Genomic DNA, 13,064 nt, shown 5'->3' with positions numbered 1-13,064 from the left:
TGAGCACCCAGGCTGTCCTCGGCAGGCCAGCTCCTCTGCCCGCCGGGAATGTCCCAGGTGCCCGTATTCCCTGTGCCGCTGTGAGAATCCGCTCAGCAGCAATGATTTCCACTCGGCAGAAATGTGTCGATTCTTCCCCGCTTGCGAGGGACACAGGTCCTGGTCCTACACCACTCACAGGAGTCGCCGGCGTGGTGAACATGGCAGGGCTCGACGTGAAAGGACAGGTCGAGGGGACCCAGAGACCTGTAGCCTTCGACAGCGCCGTGCAGGATCATGCTGTTCGGCCGAGGGCTTCCAAAAAAACAGGCAGGACGCGATTCCATGGCCTTTAGAGTTTTGAGGTGCGCTCAGCTCTCCGCCGGGAGAGCAGATCGTCCAACAGTGGACTCGTCGGACTCTTTGTTCAGCTTGCTGGCCCTGTCCTTGGCGATGTCCGCCATCGCCTGTGCGAAGCCGTTAGAGCATGACTTTACATGGCAGCAGCTGTCATTTGACTCACGGAAATAGCCTCCTTCTCCTCCTCTACCAGATCAGCCCGATCTATGCGCCTCCGCATGTCCTCCATAATCACGTCCCTGCCGCGCCCGTTGACGAAAACCACATAGCGCAGGCCTGGGAATCTTGCCTCGTACTCCCTGTTGAGGGCTGCCAAATTCTCTGCCTCTTCCTCGGCGGCGGCCTGCAGCTGGGCCTGCTCGGCGGCGCTCTGGCTGCTGTGCACCTTCTTCTCGCCCAGCCGAGGATGAGATCCTAGGATGGAGTGGAGGGGCTTCCGGGCATTGGGATCAGCGTGGACGCTCTGCGCGATGACGAGAAGCTGGTCGCGGATCGTGTCTACCAGTTCAGGGTAGGAGGCGAAGGTGATGGCGCGCAGGGTTGGAAGCGCGAGGGTGTGCAGGTCGTCGCTGGGCTCGAAGAGGAGGTCGAGGATGGCCATCAGTTCTGCATCGGGCAGGGTTGCGAGGCTGGTGACATCTGGGAGCGTTGGTGCCATGATGTCCTGCTGTGCTCTGATCCTCTGTTGTGGTAGAAGTTGTTCGCAACTCAGTACTCAATGGATGTGTTCAGCTCCCAAGTTGTGTGTTGCCTCTTATATCCAACAGCATTGGGGCTGCAGCGGCCTTGGAAGCAAAGCTGTAGCTACCTTGTATCTATAGCATCTCGGCATCCAATGTCGTCATGGCAGGTACCTTGATACTTCCACCTGACCCACCCGATACGGAGCCCAAATGCGGACGACAGGATTGGACACAGGCACGCGAGTAAGGACGAGCTAGCCATTCAGGTACGGAGTACGCACTGACCGGCCCCGAACATCTGGCGACAGCTGGCGGGAGCAGTTTGATCCCAAGCAGGCTTGGGTACGGGTACATTGATCAAGGTACTTCCCTTCAAGTACCGTCCCTGGTCTACCTCTGGCCGACCTTGCAAACGCGGCTGCAAAACCGTGCCAAACTCGATAAGTTCCAGCCTCGAGCTCCAGAAAAAGAACACCCATCGCATTGCATCGTCCACCCAGAGCCCACTGCTGGCCCTGACTCACCAGCGCATCCAGGAAAAGACAAGATGCTTTGTGCCAGTACGTACTGTTCAACCCTGCAGTCTCCATCTAGCCTGTCTCTTACAATCTACATGCGTCCTGGTCGAACGCCATCAACACAAGCTGACAAGCAACAGTCTCGGGGGAGGCTCCCGAGGAGCCTGTCGTTTCCAAGAAGACCGGCACTGTCTTCGAGAAGCGGCTGATCGAGAAGTACATCGAGGAGAACGGCAAGGACCCCATCACCGGCGACGAGCTCGATCCTGAAGACCTGCTGCCCATCCAGTCCGCCCGCGTCGTGCGGCCCCGAGCCCCCAACCTGACCTCGATTCCCGCGCTCCTATCCACCTTCCAGAACGAGTGGGATGCCCTCGCCCTCGAGACATTCAAGCTGAAGCAGCAGCTCTCACAAACCCGCGACGAGTTGGCAAATGCCCTCTACCAGCACGATGCAGCAGTCAGGGTCATCGCCCGCGTGACCAGGGAGCGCGACGAGGCCAGGGCGGCGCTGTCCAGGGTGACCGTGTCCGCTGGCTCCGGCTCCGCCTCTGGCGCAAACGGCGACGCGATGGCTGTAGACAACGAGACACTCCCCGAGGAGTTGGCCGCGCACGTGGACGAGACCCAAGCCAAGTATGTCACCTCATGTCACAATGATTACTACGCGCCTCCCCCGATTCTGACTTCGATGGAAATTACAGGTTGTCCAAGAGCCGCAAGAAGAGGCCGGTGCCCAGCGGCTGGGCCAGCTCCGACGAGATTGCGACCTTTGCACCACACGGCTGTCCGAGTCGCTGCCGGCCCCACAGGCGTCGTCCATCGGGCTGGAAGCAGGTTACGCGGCCGTGGGCGGCCTGAAGGGGGACGTGGCCATCTTCTCGACCACTGCAAGCACGCTGGAGCGGTCGCTCAAGGTGGATGAGCCCGTGACGGACACGCTGTGGAGCGGGTCCAAGCTCATGCTGGCCACCGCCAAGGGGTCAGTCAAGGTGTATGAGAAGGGCAGCGAGGTAGCGTCGTTCTCAGAACATGCAGGCGCAGCGACGGCGCTGTCGCTGCACCCGGGCGGCAACATCCTGGCGTCGGTGGGCACGGACAAGAGCTTCGTGCTGTACGACCTGTCGGCGCTGCGGCGGGTTAGCCGGGTGTACACGGACGCGCCGCTGACGAGGTGCGCGTTCCATCCGGATGGGCACTTGTTCGCGGCAGGGACGAGCACGGGAGAGATCAAGATGCTGCTGACCAAGACGGGCGAGGAGGCGGCGACGTTCTCGCTGGGGGCGCCGGTGGAGGGCCTCGCGTTCTCGGAGAACGGTACTGGATCGCGGCGACGGCCAAGGGCCAGACGACGGTGACGGTGTTTGACCTGCGCAAGGAGGGGGCGGCGGCGACGGCCAAGGTGCTGGAGGTGGGCAGCTCGGTGCAGAGGCTGGCGTGGGACTACACGGGCCAGTTCCTTGCCACGGCGGGGCCGTCCGGGGTGACGGTGCAGCAGTACTCCAAGGGCAGCAAGAAGTGGAGCGAGCTCCTGCAGAGCGCAACGCCGGCAGTCGGGCTGGGGTGGGGTGAGCAGGCGAAGGCGTTGGTTACGGTGAACGGAGACGGTGTCATCTCGGTCTTGGGGGCTCCTGATGAGGCTTAGGAAGGGTCATCCTCAGCCCCCGAGCGGGAGTAGGGGCCTGCATGCATCAAGGAGGAGTGTATCTGAGGAGGTTGTGGTGTGAGGACTACGGGCAGGGCCAGAGTGTACTTTATATCAAAAGAAAGAGAGACAGGGGCCCAGAGTGCACATGATACTTGGGCTGGATGGGTGGGATCCCAAGTACAGTGGCCGAACAAGAGCTCATCACACTACTTGCTGGAGCTTTAACTATGTTGTTGACAGGGCAGTATTTTTACGTATTATGGGCATGTTCTCAATGAGGGGCATATACGTCCTACCGTGTTGCTACTGCGAGATGGTAATGAGGATATGGCTTCCGGGGTTGTCCTGATGCATATGGGAGCGAAGGTACTGAGGTACATAGCCTTTAGCCTCTGGCAAACTTGTGGCAAACAGACCCACCTGACAGGTCCCCGTCGGCTGCTCCCGTTCCTGGAGAGGTAGCACGCGATCCGTGCTGATGCTTTCTTTGGGTTGAAAGAGAGTCAATAAATCCAAACGCAACAGAACATGGAAAAATGGAAAAGGAGAGAGAAGGAGTAAGGAAATGGAAAAGAAAAAATAAGAGAGGAGAATAGTGAGCAGTAACAACAGAGAAAGGACTTTAGAAGCAAGAGTTTGAGCTGCTCGCAGCTGGGCGCAGGGTGACCAGCCACAGTGTCACACAGAGCACATTCAATCCTGGTCCGGCTCAAACTCTTTTCCCCCAGGGAGGTCAATCAGCTGTGCGTATGCTGTGCCTGCTGTATTACAGAGTCATGGGAGAAAGAGAAAGCTGTGCAGGCTGACCGGCTGGTTGACATGCTCTTTCCCCATCACCCACCTCCCAAGCTCTAGGTCTAGCTCCAGCTCCAGCTCCAGACTCCAGACTCCAAACTCCAGACTCACACAAACGGTGGGCCCTATGTGTTTGTATTCATCTGCCCTTCGCCCTGACCTGCTCTCCGTTTCCCATTGACTTGTCATCGGGCTTGAATTTCCTTTTTTCATTTCCCTCCTCTCCTTTTCCTTCTTGCAGCAGCTGCTTTTCCTGCCTCCTCAATAAAGCAAGAAAGACGGACACGCAGACAAAGGAGACGGAGCAGAAACAGCAACAAAAAAAAGGATGCTTTGACCTGGGCCTCCCAGTATGAATAGATCACCGTTAGCCTTGGACCTTGGGGCCCCGCCGCCGTATCGCCCCGTTCTAAGAGGCGACTACTTCCTGCTGCAGCAGCAGCACGGCGGCGACGGCAGCGACGTGCACGAAAACCATTTCGAGGACTATTTCGGGGGCGAGTTCGCGAACGACCTCCAGCTTCCGGACCTTCCCCTTGGCTCGTCGCAGTCGCCCTCTGCTGGCTCCGCGCGCTCTGCCTTGTCCTCTGACGACGTTGATCTCCCAGTCTCGGTTTCGAGTGGTAGCGACGTGCGTCCTGACCACGACTTTGACCACGGCTACGACTACGACGGCGACGGCGACGGCGACAGCGACAGCCAGCGGCCATCAGCAGCCTCGCCGCCGTCCCCTTCCCGCTCTGTGCCATTCGCCCTCTCCCTCTCCGTCTCGCCGTTGTTGTCCGCGTCTGCCTCGCCTGACTCGGCGTCAGACCTGGAAGTGGGTGCAGACCCAAGGCTGGCTTCTGCTTCTGACTCTGAGTCTGGCCCTGCTTCTGATCCTGATCCTAGTCCTGCTGGCCCTGGTTTTGATTCCGATTTCGACCTCGACTCGGGCCAAGACACAGAAACAGCGGGCCCAGGCTCGAGTCCCTCTTCACCTAACCCAGACCCACTTCTCGATCGGCCCCGTCACCACTTGCAGTCTAACGACATTAACATACACAACTTTGGGCTCTACTGGCACGGCTTGCCACCCCGTCCTGCCCGGCCCGCCCGTGCGAGCCTGACACCAGACATCCACCCGAACCGCCGACTTCCTGCGCCTCCTGCCCACCACCACCATCACCACCATCACCACCACCAAGCCTTCGCCTTGAACGACCGCCCTTCTCCTCGCCCTCTTCGCCACCCCGCCCACCCCGACAATCACCCTTCTTCTCCACTCGCCAACCGCCGCCAATCTCACCCTCGCGCCGAACATCACCCTGTTTCTCAACCGCGCCATCAGCCTCCGTCTCGAAACCCAAATGTCGTCCGCCCACGAGCCGACCCCGCCGGCCACAATCGACAGTCTCAGCGTCCCCATCGCCACAGTCACTCACGACAGCAGGCGGCATTGGTAGAATTCCAAAATCTCCAAGACCAGCACGAAGAGGCCCACGAGGACGCCCACCACCACAACAACGAGGACCAGGACGATTTTCCGCTGCGGGAACATCTACGCCTTCGGAGGGCTCGCAGGGCTGCACGGGTCGCCAGGGAGGCTGGACGACCGCGCCCAGCGAGAGGCAACTGGTGGTCATTCAGGCCAGCAAGGAGGACAGCTGCAGAAGACTTCCACGAGTCAGGCCAGGAGGACTTGGACCATAGTGACAGTATGGATCACGACGATGAGCTCATTGAGGTGGTGTACCAGGGCCCAGTTGCTGCCCCTCCAACTCCCCCGCGCCGACAACAAAGACATTCCAGGCCGCAGAGACAGCAGCGTCACCACCACCACAACCACCACCAGGGCCGGAACCTGATGGAAGTCGACCTGGATCTCGACCTGGACTTGGACATGGACCAGCATGTCCCTGTGATTGATCTGACAGAAGAGCCCGACAGCCCTGAATTGCAACGACACCGACCTATCAACATCCTCCGCCACAACAGCCACAACCACAACCACGGCCACAACCACAGCCATAACCACATTCACATCTTTGACGACGAGGAGGAGGAGGAAGAAGACGGTGGCATTGCGCTGTACCAGCCCCCCAGAAACCCACGAAGGCACATGTCGCAGAATGGACGCATGCCATCCCTCAACCGCAGCGACGGCAGCATCCTTAATGGGAATGCTGCCGTCATCGACCTCACACTAGATTCACCAGACGACAACATCCCCGCCGACCGCCGGTTACCTCCCCCTCAGGCTGCTGCACAACTGAACCAGCCTGCAAACCGCAACCACCGTCGCCTGCCAGCCCCTGCTTCTCCTGCTCCTGCTGCTGCCGGCGCTGCTCCCGCACATCGAGCCCAGTACCACGACTTTGGCCGTCACCTAATAGGATCGATCCGTGGTCTGCTCCCAGGCCTCCTCGCCCAGGCCGTCAACAATCCCCGAGAAGCCGGCGACGTCCAGTTTGTTGGAGCCGTGCCCGCCTTTCCAATGAACCCCAACCCCCTCGCAGGCAACCCGCCCGAGTTCAACTACCAGGCTAACGGCTTTGGTGGCTACGGCGGGCGGCAGCCCACGCCCAAGCCTGACTTCCAGGCCCCACCGCCTTCGAGGCCTGGCTTCACCCGCGACACACGCCCCGACGGAGGCGAAACCGGCGCCGACGAGGAGCTGGTCGTCGTCTGCCCCAGCTGTGACAACGAGCTAAAGTACTCACCCGATGACGAGGACGACAGCCCACGGCCGGCAAAGAGACCTCGGGGCAAGAAGAGCCAGGAGGAGCACCACTTCTGGGCTGTCAAGAACTGTGGCCATGTACGTTTGCGCCTTGTTGATTTTCGTCCCATCTTTCCTGGACACCACCATTCCCACCACCACTACTAGGCGCTTGCTAACCGGGAGGCTCCTCCCCTCTACTAGGTCTACTGCAAGAATTGCTACGATAACCGCAAGAAGCACAGCAAGGGCAAGGACTCGGCGGCTGCCAAGACAGGCTTCCGCTTCCAGCCCAGCGAGACATCCAAGTCGATCAAGATCTTTTGCGCCGTGGACGACTGCGAGTCCGAGGTGTCCCCCAACGCTGCCTGGGTCGGCATCTTCATGTGAGCAGCTGGCTCTCCAGCAGCCACCCGAAGGAGGGCGTGGCTCGGCACGGCATGCTTGGGACTGTGCCACGGCGGGACACCGCAACAACAGCCACAATCCTGGCTTTCTTGTTTTGTTTGACTATCTGTATATTCACAGACTGCCCTGACTCATCCACCTGCACGGCGTTGGGGAACAGAAACCTTGCATTTGAGGAGCTCTTACAGGCTCTCACAGGCGGCAAGGAGGGAGGTACACATGCCACATTTTCGCAAAAGGGCGGGTGTCCATAACAGATGAGACGGACCATGGAGGAGAGAACATGGCCCAGCCTGCGCCTCTACATGTCTGCATGGGCTAAAGGTCATGCGTGCTGCATCATTGGAAGGCTTTAATAGGGCTTTCCGTATCCGCAGGTCATCAAGCTTAATTCACGTGCGGTGCTTCTCGACGGGCCGGTGTCCGTCTCATACATGGTGAATCTGCTTGCAGGCTGGGACTGTGACTAAGCCCTATGTCTAAGTGATGTTGTTCTCGGAACCTGGCTAAAGTCGTCGGTCCATGCGGGAGTATGGGGCCTTGAACCCCCTTTTCCTGAATAGCCAGACCTGACCTTCTTTGTATTGAGGTGGTCATGATCTCCACATGGTCTACAACGGCAGAGCTGCCGTCCCCGTTTCTTCTTTCCATAACACTTACAGCCCTTGCTCTCAAGCTTGCATCCAATACCTTATCCATGCTCATATCCCAACATCGGCCACGGCTGGGCTTCCATCATGACCGCCCCGGGAGGTCTCTGTGACCAGGGAGTGAGCACGTCCTCATTCATGCCGAGATGTCTTCGAAAGGTACCGTCACAGCAATCTGGTCTTGCCTATTACCGGCCCCAACGGTGGGAATTGGTGCATCGTGTGTCCACAAGAAGCAATGGAGAACTGGTGGCCATTCCTGAGCACAGTCATCCTCTGCAGCCCCACGAGTCAATTTGCACCAAGCAGTAGCCAAGAAAAGAGAAGTCCATGGTCTCAAGCCCTCGACCCGCGGGTCTAGGCTGGTTTGGACCAACTGCGATGACCAACTCGGGCAACCAGCTCTGTTCCACATCACCACCGCTCTCTACTTCGTGCAGTCGGTGGATGGGCCTTTGAGAATTCATACATGTAGAGCTACGGGCAACGTGGCCTTCAGATTCAAGGAATATGACTGTGTATCTAATATTTAATGACCTCATGTGTGAGTACTACCTGGGCTCTCTGCCAATGGCCATATGGATGCCCACCTCGCGTAGATCGTTCAGGTGCTGCCTCCATATCTACAACTCTCGACTGGTCGAATCTGCCTTTAGTGAGCCTTACTTGTCATTATCATTCCTCCGCACCTCCCAAGCTCAGCACCTGACACGGTAGGCCACCAGTGACCTGCCACTCGACCTCCACAAGGGACGTTTGAGCGCTGCTTGGTCTCTCGGGAATTTGACACAGGCTTTGCACGCGTATGCAACTGCCTGTACCTTCTGGACTTTACGGTCCAGATTGAGGACTTCGAACTTGATTCTGTCGAGTCACATCACCGGCACAGCAGGCCACACATGAAATTATAGGGACATCAAGTCTATATCGAGGGTGGTGACACACCGCAAAACGTGGACCTGGGTCTTGTCCCATCATCCACATCTTCTCTCAGCCGCACAAGGTATATAATTGATATACGTATCTCTGAGGTCGATGCGGAGGCATATTTGGCCCGCTCAAGTCTTGTCCGCCTCGACCTCGGGAACTGCCACTGTTGAGCTCGATGTGGCCAGAGGCTGGCAGTCCCCGCTCGCTCGCTCTGGAGGGGAATGCTCGGAAGTCGTTGGAGTGGTGTTAGCTGACGGGCGGCTGCCAGTTCCGCCCTGGCTGCCCCCCGGGGAGCTCACTGGGCCCTGGGGGGAGAGCAGCATGTCTATTAGCGTCTCGACAGGTGTTGATGTGTGGCCATGTACTTCCACCTGCATGTCCTTTCGCGGGTTGAGGACTGCCGGCCACGTCTCTGAGTCCAGCAGTGTCATTTTGGGCTTCACGTCGGTGAATTCTTGGCTCGCCCTCTCGGAAACCTTCCTGATCTTGTTGTGCAAGCGGTGCATCATGGCCTCTGCCTTGTGGTCACCCGCCTCCCTGGCCATGGTGGCCATCTCCATCGTTCTGGCCATCATCCTCTCAAGAACCCTCAGCGCTATCTTGCGAGGCATCACGGTTATGTGGAGGTTGGCCTTGAGTGCGATGCGGCTGGCTTGGAGGGATGCCTTCTTCAGCCAGAAGCGCCGGCGAAGGACCAGTCCGTCACGGCAGCGGCTCGGAATGTCGGGAGCCTTTGCATACTTCATGGCAGTCATGGTTGGAGCCGAAGCGGTGTCGCCACTAGGGACCTGCTTGGGATCCAGGCCGAGCGCCTCACACAGGCGGGTTCGTGAGTCTCTGAGTTGTTTGGCCACCGTTTTTGCAAGGCTCGAGAACTCTCTCGCAGCGTCGGTGAGATTCCATCGACGTTCCGCCATGGCTGCATTGGAGAGGCCAGCCTCCTTGCTCGTCCTCACGCAGGCTTGCCGACGGTTCTGGAACTCGGCAAGCCGGTTCTGGAGGCTCTCTAGCCTTCCATCCACGTCATCGCAGATTCTGGCGACGCCCAAGTGTTGACGGGTGGTGAGCGGATATTTGCTTTCCATGGCCCTGGACTCATCGTCTCGAGACATGTCGTCGCTCGATGTGTTCCTGTTAGAGGATCCGTCCTCTTCATCTCTGAGGCCACAGCCCTCATGGAACCTGGCTTGCTCCGGTATCCTCCAGGCCATGTACGTTTTTCGTAAATGCGGCAGAAGGTTACGGTTCCTCACTCCTTCGAGAAATGAATACACACTCAGGACATAGTTGAAGTCGCCCAGCGGTTGCCAAAAGTCCTTGATGGCTTCGTTGACGAGACTGTCTTGCCAGCTCCTAGCCTGTCGTTGTGCAAAACACCATCGCTTCCACATCTGACCAAAGCCTGTTACTGTTTGTTGCCAGCGTGCAACTCGTGTCTCGTGGAACTCGTCGCACCATCGCCCGACAGTGGCCATATCGAATGTGGGAGCCCCCCTCCCAATATCGCCTGCCGAGTGTTGGAATTCTCCTCCGTTGGACGTACACGTCGACCATCGTCGCGGCTGTGGCCGGCCCCCTGAGGTTAAAGTGTAGCATGCGGACTGTGTACCAAGCCAAGATCGGCATCTTCCCAAATTCGGTCGGTTGAGACTGCGACTGTCCTGATCGAATGGGCCACAGGCTGGGCTATGCTCTTGCTGTGCTAGGGGGCTGGCGTCTATGCGTGACAGAGCATATGTCTTCATCTCCAAGCCTGATAGTCGTTCGGCTGGCGGTACCTCTGGGCTTTCTACCCTTATGTAGGGCCCCTCATCACGGTGGATTCCCTCGGCAGCTGGTAGGCTCTCAAGCGTCTGTCGCGAAGCTGCCCCGGGGTTAGGAAATTGAGTCGGGACAGCCTCTGTTTCTGGCACTGTTGGTGCTGCGTGCACCATTGTGGTAATTCGCACCAGCTTGTCGTTTGCACTTGAATATTGCTTGAGCTGGTTTAAGTTGGAGAAGAGGAACATTGGGAGCATTCAAGATTCAGGAATGGGATTTGTGTGAACTCTCGCCAACTTGTGGCGGAACTAAGTAAGCGCTGGTACGTTCGGTGCATCTTGACGGTCTTGTAAGGCCACAAGTCATTTGATCTTGTGACTTGGGCAAAACCGTTGAACCTCAGTCAGCCGGAGGCCGTTTGGTCTGCCGCCAGTTGTCTGTAGCGGCCACGCGCGAGGGCCCCTGATGACACACCGAGCGCAGCCAAGACAAGTAGCAGACGTTGGTGAATGCTGAGTGAACATCGACGTCGACGGTGACTTGTACATTGAGGCTGACAGTCAGATCGACTACACTCGAGCAAAGGCCCGGAATCCGCCATGCATGCCTTTGTTGACGCATTTTCCTACAAGACGCCAAGATCCTCTCTCCTGCTCTTTGAAGCCAGGTCTAGATATGGAGCCTCTCCTAGAGAACATACTCTATCACCTGCACGGGCCTCGACGTAATCGTAAGTAGCGCAGTGCCACATGCTCCTGTTGTCCCAGATAGCCAGGTCGTTCTTGCGCCACTTGAAGCGGACCTGGGCATCGTGATTCTGCGTGACCAAGTTGAAGAGGTAGCCGAGGATCACGTCGGACTCGTCCTTGGTGACGCCGTTGATGCGTTTGGTGAATCCTCGGTTGACGTAAACGGACTTCCAGCCCGTCACGGCTAGATTGAACAGACCATGTCAGTCACGGCCAAAACATCGCATCTCACATGTCTCTCCTCGGGCTTGTTTGTACTGGGCGAGTATGGCACCGTTTTGTAACAGCCCATCCATACATCTGCGCGCCTAGAGAAGCGGACTGGGCGGGTGACTTACGATTTGTGCGGATGACGGGGTGCACCGCTGTTAGGCCATCGCCCTGATTCAGGGGATTCCCCCTGGTGCTCTTCCTCAACGGGTTGCCTAGCCGTTCGGCCTCCTGTAGGAAGAATTTGGCATCATGCGTGGCCGTCAAGCCCTCGAGCATTTTCTGCATTGGCGGCGACAGCCTGTCGTAAGCCTCGTAGCCCGAGGCCCAGAGGGTGTCACCTCCCGTGGGCGGCAGCGTGTGGATCTTGAGCATCGCATAGTCCGAGGGCACTGGCTCAAAGGTGATGTCGCTGTGCCAGCCCGCAGAAGCGAACCTGCTCGCGTCCGAGAGCTGATGGGTCAGGCCGCCCCCCTTCTTCTGCTTCTCACTGCTGATGACGGAGATCTGGTCGCCGAGTTCGCTGCCCTCTTCGGTGAGGGGATGCACATGGAGGCCAGATGATTCGGGCTGGTCTCGGTGTTAGTCTCCGCATGACACGGCTCTTCCTGTAGGCGTGAGGCTGAAGGGAGGGGGCCCCAGCACTCACACAGCCAGCCAGCTCTGTTATCCTCAACATCAAATCCTTCATCTCTGTTGGCGTGACGTCTTGGTCGCGAAGGAAAACCACGCCCCGTTCGGAGACTGAAGGGACAAGAGACACCGGGTCAGCCATGCTCGGAAAATGCCGAGACACCCCCATGGGCTTTGGTGAGGCTCACTCGTGACGGCAAGGTCCCTTATCATGTCATCGCCCCATTTGAGCAGGTCTCTCACTTGAAGGCCTTCGTACTCCCGGCCAATAACGGGAGTTATCTCTTGGTGCGTGAAGTTGTCCAACGTGCCGGCGTATCTCAGGGGTTCGAGCAGACGAGGACGGGCCTGCGCGTTGCCACCAAAGAACTGGCCGTCGAGCTGCTGCTCATTCGCGGGAAGGTCCACAGAAGGCATGATATCGGTTTGTCGTCAAGGGCTTCGTGGGTGGTAGGGGAGAGTACCGCAGTAACCAACAAACAAGAACTGGTGTTAATGGTGGAAGTGATCCCAGGGAGTGTGTTGAACTACGGTTACGGGGCGGCACCAGCAGTCGCTGGAAGTTCAACAGGCATTGGCTGGGTACTTATTCCTACGTTGATGGCCAACAGTGGTCTGAGGTGTGCCCGGCCAGGTTGGACTGCCGGGGAAATCGGCTGATGAGAGTGAGCATACCCGCTTGGCCGACCAGGACAAGGCCGGTGCCGCTGTGGTGGTGCAAGTACTCGCGGTGATCCATGGGAGGAGACGGACATGTCACCCCTGGCATGCCAGCGTCAGGCGGCCAATCTCTGCCGCAGATGACTCGCCAGGAGTGCGACACGCGTGGCGAGGGGCGGAGAAAATATCGGACTTGCACAGGGTGAGAGCGATCGCGCAATCTGGCTCCGGGGTGAGTAAATGCGGCGGCCCCCCACAAAACGAGCCAAGTGCCCCGACGTTGCATTCGTTCAAAGTTCCGGAACTCCCATGTCGGTCCGCCGAGTCGGGCATGGCCCTGACCAAAAGGGCCTAGCAGCAGGGCGCGACGGGCTACTCG

At 58.4% G+C, this 13,064-nt stretch overlaps 4 protein-coding genes across 4 annotated transcripts; 2 read left to right on the top strand and 2 right to left on the bottom strand.

The window, feature by feature from the left end:
• Positions 1–350: 350 nt before the first annotated feature.
• INS49_007501 (uncharacterized protein) lies at positions 351–997 on the bottom strand (the record flags this gene model as incomplete). Its single annotated transcript, XM_043168264.1, has 2 exons — positions 351–446; positions 503–997. 2 exons carry the CDS (start codon positions 995–997, stop codon positions 351–353), a joined length of 591 nt encoding a protein of 196 aa, XP_043016850.1.
• A 572-nt stretch (positions 998–1,569) lies between these two features.
• Positions 1,570–3,185, top strand: INS49_007500 (uncharacterized protein; the record flags this gene model as incomplete). Its single annotated transcript, XM_043168263.1, has 5 exons — positions 1,570–1,582; positions 1,681–2,176; positions 2,245–2,327; positions 2,378–2,829; positions 2,883–3,185. 5 exons carry the CDS (start codon positions 1,570–1,572, stop codon positions 3,183–3,185), a joined length of 1,347 nt encoding a protein of 448 aa, XP_043016849.1.
• A 1,150-nt stretch (positions 3,186–4,335) lies between these two features.
• INS49_007499 (uncharacterized protein) lies at positions 4,336–7,074 on the top strand (the record flags this gene model as incomplete). The annotated part of the gene is made up of 3 exons (XM_043168262.1): positions 4,336–4,769; positions 5,400–6,783; positions 6,889–7,074. 3 exons carry the CDS (start codon positions 4,336–4,338, stop codon positions 7,072–7,074), a joined length of 2,004 nt encoding a protein of 667 aa, XP_043016848.1.
• A 1,726-nt stretch (positions 7,075–8,800) lies between these two features.
• INS49_007498 (uncharacterized protein) lies at positions 8,801–12,442 on the bottom strand (the record flags this gene model as incomplete). The annotated part of the gene is made up of 6 exons (XM_043168261.1): positions 8,801–10,080; positions 10,218–10,248; positions 11,134–11,366; positions 11,521–11,962; positions 12,120–12,136; positions 12,214–12,442. The coding sequence occupies 6 exons, from the start codon at positions 12,440–12,442 to the stop codon at positions 8,801–8,803; spliced, it is 2,232 nt and encodes a 743-aa protein (XP_043016847.1).
• Between the last annotated feature and the right edge of the window lie 622 nt (positions 12,443–13,064).

The sequence above is a fragment of the Diaporthe citri genome (assembly GCF_014595645.1).
Source record: "Diaporthe citri strain NFHF-8-4 chromosome Unknown scaffold_21, whole genome shotgun sequence".
Taxonomy (NCBI): domain Eukaryota; kingdom Fungi; phylum Ascomycota; class Sordariomycetes; order Diaporthales; family Diaporthaceae; genus Diaporthe; species Diaporthe citri.
This window is presented reverse-complemented; position numbering and strand designations above follow the sequence as displayed.